This window comes from Argopecten irradians, chromosome 1 (genome assembly GCF_041381155.1).
Source record: "Argopecten irradians isolate NY chromosome 1, Ai_NY, whole genome shotgun sequence".
Taxonomy (NCBI): domain Eukaryota; kingdom Metazoa; phylum Mollusca; class Bivalvia; order Pectinida; family Pectinidae; genus Argopecten; species Argopecten irradians.
This window is the reverse complement of record NC_091134.1, coordinates 44,853,193-44,876,342: the sequence shown is the minus strand read 5'-3', so window position 1 is coordinate 44,876,342 and position 23,150 is coordinate 44,853,193. Positions and strand designations below refer to the sequence as shown.

The 23,150-nt window shown below is 36.1% G+C and overlaps 2 protein-coding genes across 3 annotated transcripts in view; one reads left to right on the top strand and one right to left on the bottom strand.

Annotated features, from left to right (window-relative positions):
• The window catches only part of LOC138329601 (transcription initiation protein SPT3 homolog), a 54,489-nt gene extending 46,111 nt beyond the window's left edge, over window positions 1–8,378 (top strand). For both annotated transcript variants that reach the window (XM_069276694.1, XM_069276700.1), the window contains exons 7-12: window positions 3,874–3,949; window positions 4,336–4,457; window positions 5,096–5,266; window positions 6,059–6,184; window positions 6,706–6,819; window positions 7,416–8,378. In XM_069276694.1, the coding sequence (XP_069132795.1) occupies window positions 3,874–3,949; window positions 4,336–4,457; window positions 5,096–5,266; window positions 6,059–6,184; window positions 6,706–6,819; window positions 7,416–7,463 (657 nt within the window). In that variant the 3' untranslated portion in view covers window positions 7,464–8,378. The remainder of the gene's footprint in view (window positions 1–3,873; window positions 3,950–4,335; window positions 4,458–5,095; window positions 5,267–6,058; window positions 6,185–6,705; window positions 6,820–7,415) is intronic.
• A 569-nt stretch (window positions 8,379–8,947) lies between these two features.
• LOC138329615 (uncharacterized) lies at window positions 8,948–22,757 on the bottom strand. Its single transcript, XM_069276712.1, has 11 exons — window positions 22,538–22,757; window positions 21,006–21,186; window positions 19,258–19,395; window positions 17,025–17,165; window positions 16,644–16,741; window positions 16,074–16,215; window positions 15,618–15,682; window positions 14,994–15,028; window positions 14,204–14,248; window positions 13,727–13,831; window positions 8,948–13,199 (listed from the first exon to the last, which is right to left on the bottom strand). The coding sequence occupies exons 2-11, from the start codon at window positions 21,113–21,115 to the stop codon at window positions 12,906–12,908; spliced, it is 1,173 nt and encodes a 390-aa protein (XP_069132813.1). The 5' UTR covers window positions 21,116–21,186; window positions 22,538–22,757; the 3' UTR covers window positions 8,948–12,905.
• Window positions 22,758–23,150: the final 393 nt, after the last annotated feature.

Below are 23,150 nucleotides of genomic sequence, written 5' to 3'. Positions count from 1 at the left end.
GGAAATTAGTCAAACTGGGTTAGAATTATTAGCCTGAAATAGCATTTTAATACCATATCCATATTTGTCCTGGCCTGGCCGACTCCCAGGGGCCAGAGGGGCGGGGCCAAAAGGGGTCAAATAGGCTATAACTTCAAAAATCTTATTCTGAATTCACAGATTTGATTGAACCAAATAATCTTCTTAGATTAAAAAGTGAAATTCATAAAATCACTGACACTGACTGACTTCTTGTTTGGTATTGTTGGAATTTTAAGCATAAGTTTTGGTAACATAATACACTATCAAAATGAAAAACAAAAAATAAAAATTCTAAAAGGTTCAACTTTAAAATTTATTCTAATTCGTAAATACTTTTTACAGATTTGAACCAACTTTGCAATGCTTTTCTGTAGCAGCACACAGGTGACCGTCAAGGCCTCTTGGGCCTCTTGTTTTAAATAAATGACCTTGATCTTCATTCAAAGTCACAGGGGTCAAAAAGGCTAAAATATTTAAATGACTTCTTCTTAATAACTGAAAGGCACAGGGTACTCATATTTGGCTTGCAGCATGCTTGGATGAAGGGCTACCAAGTGTGTGCAAATGAATGACCTTGACCTTCATTGATGACCGTTAAGGCCCGTTGGGCCTCTTGTATCAAAATCTTTCTCAGAATCCTTTAATTATAAATCTTTGGTTGCATAACAACAGTTTTGGTGGTATTGACAGTATAATATTTATATATTGACAGTATAACATTTGGTACTATTGACAGTATAATTACATTTTGCTAGTGTTGGTGGTGATAAGCTATCCATAGACATGTATCAACCTTGACAGGCAGGAAATGAGGTAGGTGTATGTATGGCCTAGTTACAGCTGTGGAGGGACTGTTATAGCCTATGTTCTTATTGACTCACTGTATCTCTTTGCTTAACCAAATGTTCGCTTCAAAACATTTAGTAGTCCATTGCCACCAATCTGGTGGGTTTAGCCGGGGAAGCCAAAATATATTTAGACAAATTAGATTTAAAACAGGAAGAGAAAGAGGAAGAAATGTGTTTTAGTAAAGTCTTTATGAAACTATAGGGCACCAGCAGAGGGTTTTCTGTCGGTAGTTCTGCATCAAAAATGTGGTGGCCAAGTGGTGAAGGTGTCTGACATACTACCAGTAGTACTACATCAGAGCTGTGGTGGCCAAGTGATTAAGGTGTCCGATAGTCTACTGGTTGTTCTACATCTTAGCTGTGGTGGCCAAATGATTAAGGTGTCCGACAGTCTACTGGTACAATGTAGTTCTACATCAGAGCTGTGGTGGCCAAGTGATTAAGGTTTCCGACAGTCTACTAGTTGTTCTACATCAGAGCTGTGGTGGCAAGTGATTAAGGTGTCTGACAGTCTACTGGTAGTTTTATATCAGGGCTGTGGTGGCCAAGTGATTAAGGTGTCCCGCAGTCTACTGGTTGTTCTTCATCTTAGCTGTGGTGGCCAAGTGATTAAGGTGTCCGACAGTCTACTGGTACAATGTAGTTCTACATCAGAGCTGTGGTGGCCAAGTGATTAAGGTGTCCGACAGTCTACTGGTAGTTCTACATCAGAGCTGTGGTGGCCAAGTGATTAAGGTGTCTGACAGTCTACTGGTAGTTCTACATCAGAGCTGTGGTGGCCAAGTGATTAAGGTGTCCGACAGTCTACTGGTAGTTCTACATCAGAGCTGTGGTGGCCAAGTGATTAAGGTGTCTGACAGTCTACTAGTTGTTCTACATCTTAGCTGTGGTGGCCAAGTGATTAAGGTGTCAGACAGTCTACTGGTAGTTCTACATCAGGGCTGTGGTGGCCAAGGTGTCTTTACATTCTATAGGTATACTTTATACCCGAGTTGTAGTCATTGACTAACTGTTTAACATGTCTGTCCAGTAGCTCTCAATTTCTTGGCTAGGATAGTCAAGTGGTTAAAGTGTCCCAACGTTTTACTAGAAGTAATTCACCTCAAAGCTGTTGTCGGACATTCAAACAGTAGTTCTCCACTTTTTGGCTACAGTTGGTGGGTGGTTGAAGTATTCAAAACTACTGCTACTAGGCTCTCCACCTCAAGGTTGTAGCCGAGTGACTAAAGATATTCATCTTTTTAGCATTAATCCTTGACCTCTGAGCTGATTTTGCCAGTGACCTAAAGGTTGAGAGCTAAAATAAACAAATAACTGATTATTTATTAAGCAATCAAGGCAGATTATCGTTCAATTTTTAGGTTAAAAACATTTTCTTGAGAAAACTGTCTACTGCTTTGCATGGTACAGTAAATGACAGATGCTTTATTGCATGGTAAACATCATTTGTTGCTTGACTTTTGTGGGAGTATTTGTCATAATTTTGATATTTCCAGCATACAATCACAGGCCCACTGGACCGCTTTTTTTGGTAAAATAGTTTGACAAGGTCAAGATGAATACAGGAGCGAGTTACAGGCCTTATAGAGTTTTCCTGACAATCCCTTCCTATGTATACAATACTATCCTTTTCTTGTCTGTATACTTCCGTAACACGACAGATCGTGTCAAATTCTTTAGGATGTATTGTTTGTTATTGAGACAGTAGATGCCTGCAAGTTAGGTTAGCATGTGGTAGGCTTGGGTGTTTATCTCTTGCTATGGCTGATGTCGTCTCGAAAAATCAATACAGCACGGAAATCATATCGCTACTGTCGCCGCATTTATACCTGGTATGATACGACAAAAAACTCTCAGTGATGCCAAGCCTGCCTGCATGACACTCTAATGTCATCTTTAAAACATAACCTATACGACATATATCAAATCCTGTTGTGTTAATTGGAATTTCACAGCCGGTAGTCCTTTATTAGAACAATCTGATAGATGTATGGTAAACATTAGGTACATTTTATAGAGGATGTTCAACTAAGAAGCTGTGTCTAAGATTATCCATTAACAACTTGTATGTAAAAGTAGCTCTGTAGTTAGGCTACTTTAAGGAACTTCCTTAGAAGTCTCTCAAATTAGCTTCCCTAGAAAGCTTTTATTTTAAGAGCCATAGAGCCTGATCTTGCTTTGTTCCTTCATTGATTTTCGCCAAACTTCAAATATGATCACAGAGTCAAAATATCTTAAAGTTCAAGTTTAGGGTTATCATGTCAATTAAGGTCACCATAACTCTTTTTTTTTAGAAAATCACTGTCAGCACTCTAACAACTGCGTTTCTTTACGGATTGTATACAAAACTTTTACCTAGTATGTGCTCAGTGCCCTTGAAAACTAACTAAATTGAAACTACATGTATATCTGGTATTTCTGGTCATTTATTTCAAGGTAACTGAACATGAGTCCTTGAAATGGGGAGGGGGCACTTAAAGGGACTGTAGCTCTTATTGGATGATACAGTGTGAATAGAGAAGCAAAGTAACATTGACAAGTTCAAACTTCAGAGTTTATTTTGTCAAGGTCAAAATCACTTACTAGTATAATACCCTCAGTAGAAAATAATTTTGCCCGACCTTTCCTTCTAAACTTCAATGTAAAAAACACTCGGCAGCAATTTTTTGGGACCATTTCTAGATGTCCATACAGGTGTATTTGCTGAAATATTTGTTGTCATGGTAACCAGGTTACTATACACAGGTTTTTTGAAATAGTAAATAGTATATTAGCTCTTGGATCAATTTTGTTCAAACTTGTTCAATTGTTGTAATATGTGGTTGCCTAGATTTGATGCATTACATGCTATAATAATGGTTACCATGGAGATAAAATAAAATGTTTGCCATGGTCTCAAATAAGAGGTTGTGAGAGGCATTAGTAAGCAATTGGCTTATAGTGTGTATTTCTTTTCTTGTAGAGTTACAAAAGAAGTAAATAAAACAATTATGTTTGTTTTTAGAGGGCAGAATTACAATCAAGAGGAATGGACCAGAAGCATTACTTAGAGTTCTGTGAGGCTCGACAAATTAATTTCAGTAAGTAGTCCTAACTTTTACAAACACTTAGAACTCTGCTATATAGTGTACCTCATGACATTCTGTACTTGAATCATTGCACACAAATGTTAGACGACAAATGTTAGAGGATGGGATTCCTGTAACCACATGGAAAAAATTTATGTTGAATGCAAAAAGACATAGAGAAATGTCAGTGCTGCACGCACTTCAGTTTACCAGTAGTGCATGTGCAGTGATTTTAATGGAATTTTAAGCATGTTAATTTTAGAGCAAATTGTAGAGCAGAATAATTTCTATAAAATCTATTTTGATATGAAGTACTGTATCTCTAACAGAATTTAGAAAACTGTAAGTCTGATGCTAAAACTTGGTGAAATGAGATTTTAGTGTTTCTATATTAACAGGCAGGAAGTACAAATCACAGAGGTTCAAAGACTGGCTGATGGCTGGAGTCAACATTGACATCAAACCAAACCTGCCTGCTCTAGAGATTCTCTCATACTTCTCTTATGAAACAGTGGCACAGGTAATAAATAATAAATCCAAACCTGCCCGCTCTAGAGATTCTCTCATACTTCTCTTATGAAACAGTGGCACAGGTAATAAATAATAAATCCAAACCTGCCCGCTCTAGAGATTCTCTCATACTTCTCTTATGAAACAAAGATGCAGGTAATAATAAATCCAAACCTCTCTGCTCTAGAGATTCTCTCATACTTCTCTTATGAAATAGTGGCACAGGTTATAATAAATCCAAACCTGTCTGCTCTAGAGATTCTCTCATACTTCTCTTATGAAAAAGTGGCACAGGTTATAATAAATCCAAACCTACTCGCTCTAGAGATTATTTCATGCTTCTTTTATGAATGATCTCATTTAAACTTTTCCTATGAAACATTGGCACTTCAGATACCATAAATGTTTTTTCTTATACTTCTCTTGGCACCTTTCTGCTCTAGATATTCTCTCATACTTCGTTTAAAATGTGGCAAGTGTAATAGATAAAATCCAGTCTTAAATCTGCCCAAGATATTCTTTTGTACTTTTACAAAGATGAACCGGATCCTATTTGATGAAGAGGGAGATGATTTGATTCAAATGTTCATGCATTACTGAAAATACATGATTGACAACTACTTAATTATGGATATCTTTGATTGACAGGTGGTTGATCTTGCATTACTGGTAAAACAGGACATGCGGTCAGGCTTGAGTGACCCACTGGCTAAGAATACACCCAGTGTGTGTATTAACTATCACGATCACTCCCCTTCCAGTACTGGCAGTGTCCTGGGTCGTCCAGGGCACCACCCAGGGATCACCTCTCCTACAACGGTCAGTATCATCTCATAATAAGGGTTTGTGTGTGGTGGCTGGGGGGACTGGCATTACCATCTCATAGTGAGGGGTCTATGTGTATTGGGGGATGAGAGGGGTTAGAACCATTTGGTAATGGGGGTCTGTTTGGTGACTGGGGGACAGGCAGTACCATCTCATGGTGGGGGTCTATATTGGGGGTTAGAAGGGTTAGAACCATTTGGTAATGGAGGTCTGTGTGGTGGCTTGGGGAAGGTGATTGGGAGTCTATATTGGGGGTTAGAGGGGTTAGAACCATTTGGTAATGGAGGTCTGTGTAGTGGCTGGGGGAGGGTCATTACCATCTCATGGTGGGGGTCTCAATTGAGGGTGACAGGGGCGAGAACCATTTGGTAATGGAGGTCTGTGTAGTGGCTGGGGGAGGGTCATTACCATCTCATGGTGGGGGTCTAAATTGAGGGTGACAGGGGCGAGAACCATTTGGTAATGGAGGTCTGTGTGGTGGCTGGGGGAGGGTCATTACCATCTCGTGGTTGGGGTCTGTGTGTAAAGTTTGAGGAGGGGTAGGATGGTGAGAACCATTGGATAATGAGATCTGTATTTGAGGTTTTGCGAGGGTCAGTATCAGCTACAAGTGATGGACGTGGTCAGTGTTGGCCTGAGTAAATGGTCAATATGTATAACAGTTCATTAAAACTAAATAAATACCCTGTATTATAGGAGACAGGTCTAACACAGTATAGAGTGGTACATTTAATTCCAAGAAAATGCTTTATTATTTAGTTAATGAAGTGTTGATGTTTTTGACAGAGTCCTCCCAGCACCCCTTCTACCCCAGGCTCCACGTCTGGTGTACTAGGATCATCGTCATCGTCAGGTCTCGGATCCTCAGGGAGTGGCCTAGCACACAAATCCAAGTCAAAGAAGCGAAGAAAGGTAAGTCAAAATCACTAAGGATTTGTGCATTTCAGTGTTTAATTTGAAGATGAATTAATTATGCACCCACATAATTTACTATAGAATGTTACTTAATTAAACTTTGGAGGATATGATAATGGTCTCCTCCAGGGTGAAAAGTTGTAGGAATAAGACTCTTTGCTAGTGGCAGCAATGGCAATTCAACATCAGACTTTGTAAGATCTAAGATCTTTCTATCAAAACTCTAAATCTGATACTTGGAGCATAGCCATAGAGGACATCATTAAAACCTTAAATTCGTCCATGTACTGCATGTTTCAATGTACCTGAGGTGTAGGATTTAGAAACTGTGAAACTTACTTGAGATATGGAATCACTACAACTGAATAGTTTTGCATTTAAATCTCTTTGTCAAAAATCATTGGTTTGATAATCATATCTTATGCAATGTAAAATAGTATTGGGTACAAGAAAATGGCATAGAGAGCATGGGTGAGACATATATTTTGTGTTATTCTTAATATTCTTGGTTTGTACAGAGTGGCCATGGCCAGAGTTTAGAGGTTAGCTCGGCGCAGGCCATCCTGCCCAGTGATGTACAGGAGGCAATGAGGAGATTTGGACATTGTATAGGGCCTTTTGCTTCGTGTACAGTAAGTATATATTTAGTACATCATGTGACAGAATACCAACATCTGATTGGCTACACAAATGGGTACTATGTCACAATAGTGTCTGCATCCTTGGGTACTTTATTGAAGTGACACAATGTGAATCTATTGTGATGTCATTGTAACTTTGCATGGTACAAGACAGCAAAATGGCTTACAAATTGTGATATATGGAGAGAAATAATACAAGTTTTTTGAGAGAATACTTTTATGGTTTTAAAATTCTGCTTTCAATTTTCATGATATGCAATCCTGTTATATAGAAATGTGATCAGAAATTCAACAGTTGATGTACTTATAGCTTTAATATGATAGTGCCGAGTGGAAATACAAAGGTGTTGTGGACAATATCTCTCGAAATGGTTTGTCTGTTGATGTAAGAAATTGAAAAGGTGAAGGTTAAACAAAAGTGAGACGATGTTCTCATTCTGGGCTGGTCATGTTCAGAGGGCACTATTACCTCATGATGATATAGTGCCCTATAAGACTATAATGCAAAGTCATAATAGATTATTATAACTATTAACAAAGCACAAATCTCAAAAATACTAGTAACCTCTGTGTTTTTTCTCTCTCAGAAAGTCAACAATTTGGTGTCGCCAAAAATGAGGTTGCTATGCTGCTGACATTGGACCGACAATATCATATTAGACCAAAGAAGATGACATCATCTTACTGGGCATGTGTCCACCAATACACAGATGACTACTTTGAGCTGTGGGACCAAGTGTGATGTTGGGCAATGTTAGATAAAAAGCCGTAGAAACATTTTTAAGTGTCAGCCCTTGATGTCATAAATGGACCAGTAACACATGATCTTCTTGGACCAATAATTTAAAACATACACAGTGAACGATGGGATGTTGTACGAAAATCACAGCAATGTGGACATCATTGTTAAACAGTGTTGGACTAATACTATAAAAATGTGAACATTGACAATGCTGGATATTATATACCATTATTGTTGAAATATTAACTGTGGCTTGAGCTGGATGTTAATAGACCAATATTCATTACAATAATTGTAGGAACATGAATTAACATATAAGCAATGCTGAATGTTGCTAGACCAATACTATAGAAATGTAAACATGCAGTGACAATCCCGTATGTTAGGACCAACAATCTTGGTAACATTGTAGAAATGTGGACATCATCAGTATGAAACAGAAGTATATACATGTATTCATTAGCTGGCAGTGTAAGGTACTTAATTGTGTAAATTAAATGGCAGTGTAAGGATGCTGAGAGTGTAAGTTTTCAAGGTAACTGAAAGTGTAAACTCGCTGGCAGAGTTAAGTAATTGGCTGTGTGAGTTAGCTGAATGTAAATGTTTGGTGTTAAGTAAGGCTGGGACTAAAATTAAGTAGGGTATTGAGTTTGAGGCAATGAGGTTAAATCCAGAAACTAAAGTTTAGATATGTCAGTGATATATCTTTTGTATTTAGATAATGTGCACTAGGTATAGGTTTAATTTCTGATCAAATTTAATATTTAAAAGACATAAATACAAATAAATAAATCATCATTAAATGTTACGGTTGTGTTGTTTTCTTAGAAGACTTTATTCAGACTCACAGACGCCTGCAGTGTAATTTCTTGGGTATTAATTGCTGTATGAAATTCTTTGCTGTAAAATGTATTACCTAATGCACTTGTAGTTAATTTAGCACACTTGTGTCCAAGTGCTCCTAGGAGAAGTATACTTATTAGTGCAATCTTTAAGTAAAGTAAATTAATTTTCTTTTGTTTGAATTTTACTTACTTTATTTTTGAGATCAAAGTGCATTCCCAAACGTTTATCTACACATATTAATATCTACTTTTGATTGTACATGTATTTCAATTATTGTTTTACACCCATGAATGATAATCTCTGCAAACATGCTTTGAAAAGGAAATTATGGAATTAGTAGGCTATCCCAAAAAAAGGGTAATCTTGTCAAGATTTTTATTTGTAGATGTTTTTGTTGGCTGATAGAGACTACCAATAAAATGCCAGAAATTATAAAAGCAAACAGTGATGAGTCTAAGACATTAAAAGTAAAGCTGATTGTATTTGTGTTTAAGTAATACTACAATGTCCTAAAGCATCAACAACACTAGCTTCATTTTTATATTGTTTTAATGCATGTACGTAAGAGTGACAAGTAACACAAGATAACAAAGATAGAGATCCAACAGGGATATAATGGCGCCCACCAGACAGTCATCTACATGTACATTATATACCTACAGTTAGTTCTAGGAAAGACTGAGCTTAGTAATGCTTTTTTCTCTCTTGTTGAAAATCTTTTGAAAACTCGATAAATTCTATACTTAATAAGTTCATCAAAAATAGCAGTTAATGCCCAGATTTAATAACAGATAATAGACAACAGATCAAAGGCGATTAGAATAGCCTTCCACTTAATGATGGTTGGCTAGCAAGTATAAAGACACATTGTGTCAGAAATAAAGCGATCAAAAGAAACTTTTAGAAGCTCTGACACTGAGTACATAATGTCTACTGGTATCGCACATACAATGTAACGTAGGACCAACGAAAAACAATGAATAATTAAATATTCTTCCATGATCTCCCAAGTTTAATCCCCACCTCACATTAATCATTTGATATCATATAAAGTCCTTAAAAGCAGAGTTAAAAATCAACCTACAATATCGAGACCCATGTATCAAAATACAATTATAAGCTTATATCAAAACCACCAAGTAAAAAAAACCCATGATTTTCTCTACTAATACTCATATTTCATATTTAAATGTTCATTTAAAGGAATCCAGCCCAATAAAACCTGTATATATAGGTGTAGAATCTATTCGTTCCCCAGTTAAATTGGCTAGGGGAGATCATCCTGATGAATTATAGAATAAACGGGAGATAATCAATTCAAATTATTTAAAATTTACCTTAAGAAAGAATGTATGAAATAAATATCTTAAATCCAAATGCTTCAGTTAATGGAACATTTCAAAGTAGCATTTTGTCTTTGTTAGTAACTGGTGGGAAGACAATACATTACAATAAACACAAATTTTCCTTTATCTAAAATATGCAAAAGAGGCAGTAATCAATTTAAATGTTTTACATGATATGTTGGAGTTATACAAATCTGGTACAATAATCACAAGACATACTGTAATGTAATATTATCTAGTATTGTGCTAGGGTATAAACCCGACACTACCGTCGTAATGAGCTGTGGAAATGCATAGACACTTCATTGAATAATACACCTCAATGATTTTTGAGCTATTTAACACACAGTCAATACAACAGTATTACAAGTGTTCTAGCTAAAACTGAATTAAGACTGATTAAATACTGCAGAATATTGTGTCCCTGGTGAATACTGGTCAGGCTTCTATTGTACAAAAATCAGTTCTTTCTAATGGGAGAGCAGAAAATGACAATTGAAGCATTTTGTATCCTGATGGTACATACGTCATTTGTGTAGGATAAAAAGAAACAACACATAGGTCAGGGTTCAATCCCAGGTCTAGGTCAGGGTTCAATCCCAGGTCTAGGTCAGGGTTCAATCCCAGGACTATCTTGCTCTAGATGACCAATTGGGCTACAAGATCGCTAATGAATGACTTTCATTTCACTTCTACTCCTTTTTCCTTATCTTATGCTCAGAGGGCATAACATTGCCGGTAAATATTTACAGTCTATGCACAGGTATCCTTAGCAATGTACTCACAATACTTCAAACAAAGATGACCTGGTAACTATCAATTTTGTAAAAGTAGATAGGAAAATGAGGTGTTCCGATCAGGTTTGAAGCTAGGACTATCTGAAGATTATATTTTAGTTATCAGGATGAGGATGATCTACAATTTACTCTACATTTATATTTTAGCAGTGGTCATATTTTAGCTCTTTAGTGACAAAATATTACACTAAAATTTTATTGCACTCTGTTAAAAGTCTTTAATATAGCAATCAGTTCGCATTTGCCAACTGACCTTTGTGCGAAACTGTTCAAAATCAAGTTTTTACAAAAATATGTTCGCCCCAAAAGAAAAGCATTGACAGTATGTAACATATATTTGGAATAACGATGGCAAACAGGATGTTTGATTATTACTGATGTTTAATGAAGAAGCTTACATGTAGTAGAGAGTTTGAACTTCACTGTACACGTGCATAGGAGTATATGGGGAAGCTGGTAGTGTTCTTTTACAGTTTATAAAACCAAATTACATGTACCATAGTGTTCTATTCTAGAAATAATGAAATAGCTTCTTTTACCAAAATATAACATAGACATACACACATGTACATCAAAGAATATATTTCCAATTTTTTTGTTCCAGTATTAACACTGAAAAATTTCATGGAACAACAACCATCCAAATCAAGTTAAATAATGACAGTTTTATAATGGTTTAGGCACCACACCATTCCAGGGCATGGTATATACAATCAACAACAAAACACGAGTAAAGATTTAGGTATTCACACCCTCACACATTCACAAACTCATAATATCAAGTGGTACAATTCTTATATATTTCAAACAAAAAATAGCACTGCTGTATATTTTAAACACCTCTCATCAATAGCTATGAAAATGAGGAAAATACATGTGCTGAATAAATGCACACAATTGTATTTATGTAATTAGTCATTACCAAGTTTCACATTAACAATTTCCAAAAAATCAGAAAAACAGTCACATGAACAAGTAAATAAAAGTTATCAAAATTGTCAGCAAAAAGAAATGTATCCTTTGTAGATGTTTCTGCATCAATCACGAACTTTCTGTCAATCATTTATTTGATAAACTATTTTTTAAGAAATACTTTTAGATCAATCAAAGGTTTTGACTATGATTAACTCATGTTATAAAATACTGATTATACACCCGGTGTGAAATAATCACTAATACCTTTTTTAACAATCTACCAAACAAAATGACCCAAAAATCTGTTGTTAAAACAAAATACCAGGCATGTCATGTGAACAAAACAATTCGCTATGCTGTCTGCACAAAACAACCTTCAGTGAAATCTAATCAACACAAAATAACAAAACAAAAAAAATTTCTTAAGGACTAATTTGAAATTCATTCTTTTTAATTTGCCTGCAAGAGAAAAATCCCTTGCAGTAAAAGGTAATAAAATAATTATTTCCCTATACGGAACAGAATGCAAGCTACCTTGTATACAAATATATCTTTTAAAAATAATTACAAAAAGTATTCAATTATTTGGAAACTCACTTTTTACTGGAATATATTCTAAAAACAGCATCATTTTCTTTATCTGTTTTTTTCCTTATAGAGAGCAAATTTTATTTTTCAATATTTCCTTAAACAAGTAATGCAAGAATTTTATTGACAGGGAATAGTCATCTAACCTGATCAACACTAGGGTTCTAGGGTGAGGCTTTCTTAACACTAAGGCTTGAATAATGGGACAGCCTTACTAACTTAACACTTAAGGGCGAAGGTTGAATGACGGGACAACCTCGCTATCTCAATACTAGGGCGAGAGTTTGAAAGATGGAACGGCCTCAAGCTCGCTACATCAACATAAGGACGAAAGTTGAATGACGGGACAGCCTCACTACCTAAACACTAGGGCAAGGGTTTGAATGATGGAACAGTCACAAGTTCGCTATCTCAATGCTAGAATGAAGGTTTGATTAAAGGGGATAGCCACATTAGTGATCAACAGGTTCATTAACAGACAGGTGCTCTCTAAGCACACTATCCTTGAGCTTGTTCATCTGTGGACCTGAGAGATGTTTTTTTTTCAAAATAAGTCCAGTAAAATACGATTGTAAAGAGAATCTTGGACACAGTTACATATGTTTACACACTTGAAAAATTACTGACATGGTCAATACGTCACACATATGTACAATAGCAGACCCTAGCATTTACTTTTCTTACATATGTTATAGTATAGTAGAGAATGGTTTTTTTCCATATTTTCCTGCAATAGTGGACTATTGCAAAGCCAGCACTGAATAGTTCACACAAATCTCAGATCACACATTATTTGTAAAAATTTGTCCCTCTGAGCAGGGAGGGTTTAACGGCTGCCAAACATTATATATAAAATTTGCTTCTCTGAGCAGGGGGTGTCTCACGGCTACCTGCCTGAATGCTTGTTGATGTAGAGTTATTTGCATCCTCAGGTTTTGATTTCACTGAACTGTTTGGAGTTGCCTCTTCCCTAATGGGATCAAGGTTGGAGGCGCTCCGTTTCATATTTCCATTAGATGCTCTGCTAGGTGGTGCTGCGGGTGACGGCGAGTTGTCATGGAAGCTGTGGTAGTCCTCGGCTGGATGGTAAAGCTGCCTGTACTGGTGGTCGTCTATACTGGCACTAAACGCGGAATTCTGTATAGAGAAAAACATCTGCAATACACGCTTTTTGTATTTGTTGGTTCTGTGGTGTGAACAACAGCCTGGCACAACACCTAGATACTTACCTCACGGTGTGCTGCTTCAACACTTAACATTATACAATTCATCAGATACATTGTACTTGTACATTTTATGGTATCTATAAAGTGTTTTGTAACAGTAAAATCATTTCAGTCGGCTTTTGTTTGTTTTTATAATAAACTATTACACTATATAATAATTTCATCATGACAATCATTCATTTTCTAAACAATTTCTTATATCATCAATAGCATGAAGTCTAGAAGTATGCATGCACTTACCCATGAAAATGACGACGTTACATAGCAGAACAAACCTTTTTTTACCATGTATATACATGTTCTTGGCCAGTAGCACATTAGTCTGTCATTTATTTTCATATTAATTGGCTCTCAAATTCATCTCATTTCATGTGTAAGAAATATCTTTTTAAGAAATTATATAAACTGAATATGTTAACTGAGGTAGTGCAATCTTACCCCGTCATCACTGAGTGCAGGTATGAGGTCGTCATGATCGACAACGGGAGGCGAGGGTTGGAACACAAACAGCATCACCCAGATAGGTAGTAACAGTTTTAAAACCTGTAACAGAAAAATACATATTTTAGTGGTAATCTTATTTAAGTGCTTTTTGGGATAGAAATGCTGTACTAAAATATGACTGCACTAATTCTATTTGCTATATATTGTTAATATAACAATTAATGTAATTGCACCAATTCATCATGGCGCTAACCTGTTCAAGATCGCTTTTGTAAATTTTATCTGGTAACAATCCAAGGTGTGACTTAACATGCACTAGTACATGTACAGCTTACAATGCAGGTGTAATTATATATATGTAATAATTCTTTCATTTGATTGAGATATATATATATAGATCATTCAATGACGGGTCTAAAGCCCCCTTTATATACATACACTGAGCAATTGATTGACTTCTTTAACACCTACCATAAATATAATGAAAATTGTTGAGTACAGCTCTTCTGCATCATTCTAGAATGAAAGAAAGACCGCAGTTAAATGAATACCGAACATGTAACTATACAAACAATTTACATGTAGACTCAAACACCCAATTTGTTTACAGTAAATTAAACAGTATCAACCATGTGTAATGTAAACCAACATATTTTCAAGGTAATTTAAATTTTGTTTGGATTGTTTAGTTAACATCTTAGTAACAGTCAGTGTCATTTAAAGATTTGTCAGGTTTAAATGGTGGAGGAAAACCTGGTGTGCCTGGATAAAAAACCACCAACCAACATGGCATCTGCTCCACATGGCATTTGTACTTGCGACAAGAGGTGGAGGACTTGTGGTAATATGTTGGGACATCTTAACCACTCTGGGACCATGTCCCTTTTGTTAGTACATGTATACATTTTTACAGCAATTTTATGTCACAATTTACCTCACAATTATTTAATCAAAACAATACAGGTAGAAGTATTGATGTTATGCCTTATTTCATGAACTTACCGAGCTTTCTTTTCAAACAGAATCATCTATATACTTAGAACATACAATAAACAGCAATAGAACTCCTCATACAATAACCCTTAGGCGAGAATGGAACTTGCAACAAATACCCACAGATAAATGCTAAAACAAACCTTTGCAAACTGAATCAATTGAGTTAAATATAAACTACATAGAGAGATAGTATTATCACATTTGGTAAATATATTTAAACAAATCACTGTACACTTATAATTTAAAAGTTTAAATTCATACTTACAAAAATCTTACTGCACCCACTTGCTTCATCGCCCACTAAAAAAGGATCGAAATACAAAGTTGGTAAATACAAACACAAACAATTAATGGCTATATAAAGCATCAAACCCATAGACATTTATATAGTGATTAGGGTGCTGATTAAACAAACAAAACATATGTTGTAGATAAAACAATATTAAAGTTGCAGTTAGGTCTGGATCTAAAGGAAGGGTTTGAATGATATTGAACAAGGAAATGTAGCTTTTAAATTCCATGTACCTATATGGGAAGGATGTTAATGAGAGTGAATGATAACAGAATATGGTCATGTAACCTCCAGCTAGCTTAAAGGGAAGGGGATCTAATTAGGGCGATTACAAGAGGGTAACCAGCAACTAATATATTTGGAATGGGATGTTAATTACAGCAAACATGAGAGGGTAACCTGCAGCTAGTTTGGTCTGAAAAGGTTGTTGATGAGGGCAAATACAGCACTTTAATCTGTAGCAACAAAAACTTTTAACATTTCAATAATTTCCCTAATTATCTACAAATTTCATCCAATGAGAGAGGCTTAAAAGTAAGCACTTATTCTATAGCTAAACAAAATTAGATGATTATGATGAAATGTGAAAATACTTACAAATTTTTAGCATAATATCATACAGGAATCCAACAAAAGCTGATATCTCAAACACAATCACAATGCTGCAAATAAAAGACAGAAGTACAAGACAATATGGCACAACTCATTTAATTAGCAATATAAAGAAAGAGAAATTATAACCAATTGCCTGAGTAGCGAAAGTCGAAAGTCTTTGTTTTATCATTTTCACTGAATCTAGATCAATAATATGAAAAATAAAAGATTTCAAAGGAGAAGAAGGTGGTTGATCTGGCTCTATGTGTATTTGGTGTGTATATAATGCATGAATTAAGTTTCTGAAAGGGAAACCACCTTTTCCGCAATATGACATCTATAAAACTTCCTTGCAGTCTTCACCAAACTGTGACACTTAGTATTAGTCTTGTTTTAATTTCACTTTACATATTAAGAATGTAGGGACCATAATGTGTAAAGAAAGTTTCTTGTACTTACCACCACAAATCTCTCTTCTGGGACCATCGTACTGAATCAAGTGTACTTATTTCATTGAGTCGCCGCGTGATGTAAAATCCAGCGACACCAAACAGCTGGACAGTAACAAACTCAGCTCCTGATAACTCCAGCCAGTATGGTTCTGAGGAAGGAGTTACAACATCATTACAGACAAGGCCACAAGTATTCAGAAATTTACATACCCCGGTACAGCAATTTATTATAAAGGATAAAATAGCTTTTCATATTGGTACTCATATAGGTACAATATATATATATACATATTCACTGTAAATTTCCTTTTCTTAACAAAACAGCCACACATACAAATATATGAATATTGAAGGAAGTATAAGCTAAAGCAGGGATATGCAAAAAGGGTTTTTTTCTGTAAATTTTCCATTGATATTAATATAAATAATTCCTTTACCTCACAAACAATTAACACATTGCTAAAGCATTTCTCTAATTAATTGAGTAGTGTATGTTTTTCTTCAATTTTCTTAAATATCAATCAAATAGCATCACATTAAGAGTAATAGATTGTTGTTGGTGTTGAGGTTGACTTACGTAGACACTCTGTGAGTGTTGACTGGACGTTTATGATGCCCAGTGTGGCTATCACAGTGAAGTATACACACACCAGTAACAGGAATGGGATAAGGAACCTACAAAAAAAGGTACATAACTAACGGTAACATTTGATAATGAGTGACTGGTGAATATGTTTTATGAATTTCCTTTCTTTTGAAAACTGCCAATTTAAAAATTCAATTATTCAAATATTTAAAAATAAAAATCTGATAAAGGTTTACTTCAATTAAAATGTCTACATCACACAAAATCATCGAACTACTTACTAATTGAAATTAAGTATGGAAGTATCTACTAATAGGATAAATCAGCATGTATCAACGGCAACGTACATACTTTTGGTCCAAGTACACATACCATTTGGTCAGTCTCTCTCGTCTCAGGGCTCGAGTAGCCAGAGTCCAGTAAAAGTGGCACATCACTAAGAACTGTAATAGCTTGAGATACTGCAGCACAAAGTCCAGCTGTGCATAGGCCACAAGTACCCAATGAACACCCCTGTAGCAAAATTTATTTTCATTTTAGCAAATTTAGGCCAATATACAATCAATGTACTGTAAAACAAAAAATAAATAGAGACAAAGAACAAAAGCACAAAGCAGACAGTAAAATTTTAATATTCCAGGGTACTTTCTTTATACACATGCATGTTTACTACTGATTTCAGTACTTACCATTTAACACACTCCAGTGAAGCCCAGAAGAAGATGACACACTGATTTCAGTACTTACCCTATAACACACTCCAGTGAAGCCCAGTAGAAGATGACACACTGATTTCAGTACTTACCCTATAACACACTCCAGTGAAGCCCAGTAGAAGATGACATACTGATTTCAGTACTTACCCTATAACACACTCCAGTGAAGCCCAGTAGAAGATGACATACTGATTTCAGTACTTACCCTATAACACACTCCAGTGAAGCCCAGTAGAAGATGACACACTGATTTCAGTACTTACCCTATAACACACTCCAGTGTAGCCCAGTAGAAGATGACACACTGATTTCAGTACTTACCCTATAACACACTCCAGTGAAGCTCAGTAGAAGATGACACACTGATTTCAGTACTTACCCTATAACACACTCCAGTGAAGCCCAGTAGAAGATGACACACTGATTTCAGTACTTACCCTATAACACACTCCAGTGAAGCCCAGTAGAAGATGACACACTGATTTCAGTACTTACCCTATAACACACTCCAGTGAAGCCCAGTAGAAGATGACACACTGATTTCAGTACTTACCCTATAACACACTCCAGTGAAGCCCAGTAGAAGATGACACACTGATTTCAGTACTTACCCTATAACACACTCCAGTGAAGCCCAGTAGAAGATGACACACTGATTTCAGTACTTACCCTATAACACACTCCAGTGAAGCCCAGTAGAAGATGACACACTGATTTCAGTACTTACCCTATAACACACTCCAGTGAAGCTCAGTAGAAGATGACACACTGATTTCAGTACAGTGTTCAATCTACGATTATTTTTCGTGGGTCCTTTTCAATGGTTATTGTGAAAACAATGGGTCCCACAGTGTTATAGATACCCATTCCCAGAAATTTCATGGGTCCTTTTAAAATTCTGTGAGTCCAGGACTCGGGATGCGCATGTAGATTGATCACTGCAGTACTTACCATATAACACACTCCAGTGAAGCCCAGTAGAAGATGACACACTGATTTCAGTATACTTACCCTATAACACACTCCAGTGAAGCCCAGTAGAAGATGACACACTGATTTCAGTACTTACCCTATAACACATTCCAGTGAAGTGCAGTAGATGATGACATTCTGATTTCAGTACTTACCCTATAACACACTCCAGTGAAGCGCAGTAGAAGATGACACACTGATTTCAGAACTTACCCTATAACACACTCCAGTGAAGCCCAACAGAAGATGACACACTGATTTCAGTACTACCCTATACACATTCCAGTGAACCGCAGTAGATGATGACACACTGATTTCAGTATACTTACCCTATAACACACTCCAGTGAAGCTCAGTAGAAGATGACATACTGATTTCAGTATACTTACCCTATAAAACACTCCAGTGAAGCGCAGTAGAAGATGACACACTGATTTCAGTATGCTTACCCTATAACACATTCCAGTGAAGCTCAGTAGAAGATGACACACTGATTTTAGTACTTACCCTATAACACACTCCAGTTAAGCACAGTAGAAGATGACACACTGATTGCAGTACTTACCCTATAACACACTCCAGTGAAGCACAGTAGAAGATGACACACTGATTTCAGTACTTACCCTATAACACACTTCAGTTAAGCACAGTAGAAGATGACACACTGATTTCAGTACTTACCCTACAGCACACTCCAGTGAAGCGCAGTAGAAGATGGCACACTGATTTCAGTATACTTACCCTACAGCACACTCCAGTGAAGCCTAGTAGAAGATGACACACTGATTTCAGTACTTACCCTATAACACACTCCAGTGAAGCCCAGTAGAAGATGACACACTGATTTCAGTACTTACCCTATAACACACTCCAGTGAAGCACAGTAGAAGATGACACACTGATTTCAGTATACTTACCCTATAACACACTCCAGTGAAGCGCAGTAGAAGATGACATACTGGTGCCAGGCTGGGTGGCGGTTGATGTGAAGTTTAGCTATCTTCATAATACATAACAGTGCTGTCAGGACTGCTAGGAAAGTTAACACTGAGCTCCTGAAAAAGAAAGCATCCAAAGTCTCTTAATTATATAAGTCATGTATGTATATTCAGTCTATCTCTCCTGAAGGGCAACCATAACTACTCTCCCCATTTTGTTATATTACAGTATACTCTAAACTTGAACCCAGCTGTCAAAAAAAGTACCCGAATGGCCACGTGGAGGATTTTAAAGCCTTTCTCACAAGAAAACAAGGGCTGTTTTACAGCAAATTAAAGCTCCAGCAACCTCTGACAACCTTTACAGCGCCGTTACAACAAGTGTTCCTGTTTACAATCATTCACTCGATAGACACGTTGGCTGGTAGCTGATCTAGTAGGCTGGTAACTGATGCAGTAGACTAGATTTTACTTGGCATGTAACGAAGGCTCTGATTGGCTGAAGCATCGGCAGCCCAACTGATTGCCCCCTGACTGACAAGATCGCCGACAACATTGAGAAGTAGGCAGAGCCAGCGGATCTTTGATGGTCATACCCGACTCTGTTGTACAATGTGTTTGATCACGTTGTGTACTATTTATTATTTTACAATGTATACATTCAATCAAAATTAAAAATTCGTAATTGTTGTGTTTCACTTATTAAGCGAATGTTTTGAGGATGTTTTGTTCATAAATTATTGGCCACTTCTCTCGACTTCGGGGAGTAACGTTAGTCATACTGTAGCATAATGTTATGTATCTACCAACGTTCCGATGGATCAAACTTTTCATCATGTTTATTAATGTGTTGGGTTTAGATCTATTGTATCCATTCTGATGTTACATGTAATGTCACAGCCGAATGTAACGTTAGCTACTGTTGTACCTTCTGACTGACTTTTCCGCTGCAAGGTCTGTTTGGTGTGGAAAAACAAATAAGGTACAGCTGACAATAGATTATGTCTTATCAGAATATATTCCGATCAAACACAGTTTTGATACATACCTGGATGTTACATGTAGTAGGGGATGTTATTCTAGTTGTAGACTTTGAGTTTGAATGCATTCCCTAAATATTTATAATTTAATTTGATTCATATTCGAGGTAATGTTCTCGGACGTAGGCGCATGCGCGACGGTAGTTTACAAAATTTAGGTTGATTTTGAATCTACGCCTACAGCTGGAATAGCATCCCCTACTAACATCCAGGTACATGTCAAAGCCGTGTTTTATCGGAATATATTTTGACAAGACACGATGGTCGGTTGTACATTGTACCCGATTCGGTTTCACACACCTTGCGGTAAAGTTATAATAAGTCAGAAGCAGGTGATTTATTTTCCGTACAATTTCTGACTGACTTTTCCGCTACAACAGTAGCTCTTTCCATATGTACTTCACTGATTAGCGCTGATTTAGAGCCTATACATGAGGTAATTAAAATGTATTTATGTAACCTTTTTACATTATGAAGCTTACGATGCCGATCATTTTATGTAGTAATCGACGACAGACACTTCGAACTGTTTTAGCTCCGCCCCTACATTGAAATCAATGTCAGTTGTTACAAATAACATACTACACCAATACACCTTAACCTGACATTGACACCAGAGTGATTTCATAATCAGCCTACCCCCCCCCCCTCACACTCTCAAGCTACAAATCTGCATTTCCACCTTACCTTATACAGGCCACGGTGTTGTATTTGCCAAAGCAATTAGACCCCATGATATCAATACCAGAGGAAGTGTTGGCAAATGGGACGCTTTTGTTTCCTACTGCCTCCATCATTGAATCACTTATTTTCACAGAGCGACACTGGCTAAAGGCACAGGAAGTAAGGTATTAGGCAACTACATCATCTGAAAAGTCAGCAATAATTATGATCTGTCAATTGTCAATTTAATTTTATTTACATACAAATATATATATGCACTTAATAAGATTTTGAATTCAAAAGGTATTGAATATACATTGTAACTGTTGAACTTTCACAAACCACTACAGCACAAGTGTATGTAGGCCAGCTAATGCTCCAGATAATTTGTTTATGAAGGGTTATATCTTATACTCCTGATAAGGAGTACAAACAAATCAAATAATGAAGACTGTTAAATTAGGGCTCACAGTGAAAGTATTTGCAGTTGTATTATAATATAGCAGAAAACATATTCATAACATCAAAGGATTATTTGGTAGTTTCAATTTCATAAACTAGCTGTCACATTGTGTATATATGGAGTATTTATAATTAGTTATATGCTTTGGGAGTATATTGTATTTTACTCCTATATACTGTCTAGCTCTCTATCTATCTGGAGCAATGTTAGGCTGTTATTTATCATTACATCTGTTAAATATATATACAATTATAGTCAACTATTACTTTACTACTGTACCTGTATTTAATGCAACTAATGTACTATTGTAGTTATATAATTATTATTATTATAATGTACCAGCTGGTAGCTTAAGAGTGTGTGCTATATAACTTTATTTATTTTTATCATTATTCAAAGATTTTCAAAACCTGGAGGTTAAAATCTTGTTTATTTAATTGAGTGATTATCACATGCATTCAATGGATCTGGATAAAATAAATATAACTGTTACATTTTTAAATCTTGATGTACTAATTGACACACCCGAATTAGGAACTAATTATACGACGTAACAGGATACAGAGGCTGATGCATACAGATACTATTATAAATGTACATGTACTCTATATAGTAGAGGTATGATTGTTGCATTAATTACAAAAATATTTGAACTTTTAATCCGAAGTCTTATATCTAGATCTGGACATGTACACTTTTACAGTCTGCTACATATACATTGTTGTAGGTTGGCATGTATGAACATCATACTGAAGTTGAAATATTTCCAAATTTAAATAGAACGTTATACAATTTTACAATTAAAACTACATGCAAAGTTCTACATCTGTAACTGTTATTTCAATTGTAATTAGAAAATATTTTGTCCCACATAACGACCACATATGTAGGGCAAAATATTATTTTACGTGATGATCATTAAATCCATTCCCAAATCAAACCTTCTGGACACAAAATTTAACCTCGAACTATGCATGCATGTGGCTCACTACTGAATCATTCGTGTGCATCTGTGCTCTGCACCAGACGAACTTGTATCCAAACTGGATGGGCGGCCATGCCTGATTCGGCTGATGTGCCTGGTTCCACTTACATGTTACCAGAAGTTGTTACGATTTTCACGATTGATCAACAATGCGATCCATATCCTCTTCGTGAGCTTAAGATTTGCATTCTTAAAATACGGTGGAAAAGATGTTTCGTTGTATCAAACAATGTCAAAACGATTACAAAACAATAAACTTCAAAACACATGAAATAAAATGAAAACACTAGCTCCCGGAAGTGGTTTCCTGATTATCATTCTTTATTATAATTATTCTCCAATAGGTGGCGTGATCTTATGAGGCCATCAAAGGGGAAGTAATTATATTCCGAACACAGGCATGTATGTCCTAAATGCCGCGCGGTAGTTGACTAAATGAATCTCCACTGTTATCGCACATTAGACAGGAAATCTTGCATATGTTTGGTGTTGTAACCTCATCTTAAGCCATCGATATATATAATAATAATAATAACTAGAAATTGTCATAGACAATTTGGCGGGCTTTTCACTATATTTAGTTTACAATACCGTCATTGCCAGGTAAGTTAAGAACTAGGTAATGCATGGGTTTTGAAGTTGTAACCAATAAATGACCTTGACTTTCAGCCCCGAATAAAAATGTTTTAGTGAAGATCTACATGAAGTTTGATCAGCCGAA

Bases quoted from the DNA above. Each gene is read 5' to 3' on its own strand.
- LOC138329615 (XM_069276712.1), bottom strand. From the start codon at position 21,115: ATGATGGAGGCAGTAGGAAACAAAAGCGTCCCATTTGCCAACACTTCC. The intron at 17,166-19,257 runs GTAAGTATACTG...ATTTTGCTACAG, and splicing joins TCACTGGAGTGTGTTATAGG to GGGTGTTCATTGGGTACTTG. The intron at 15,683-16,073 runs GTAAGTACAAGA...TTTTATTTGCAG, and splicing joins CAGAAGAGAGATTTGTGGTG to CATTGTGATTGTGTTTGAGA.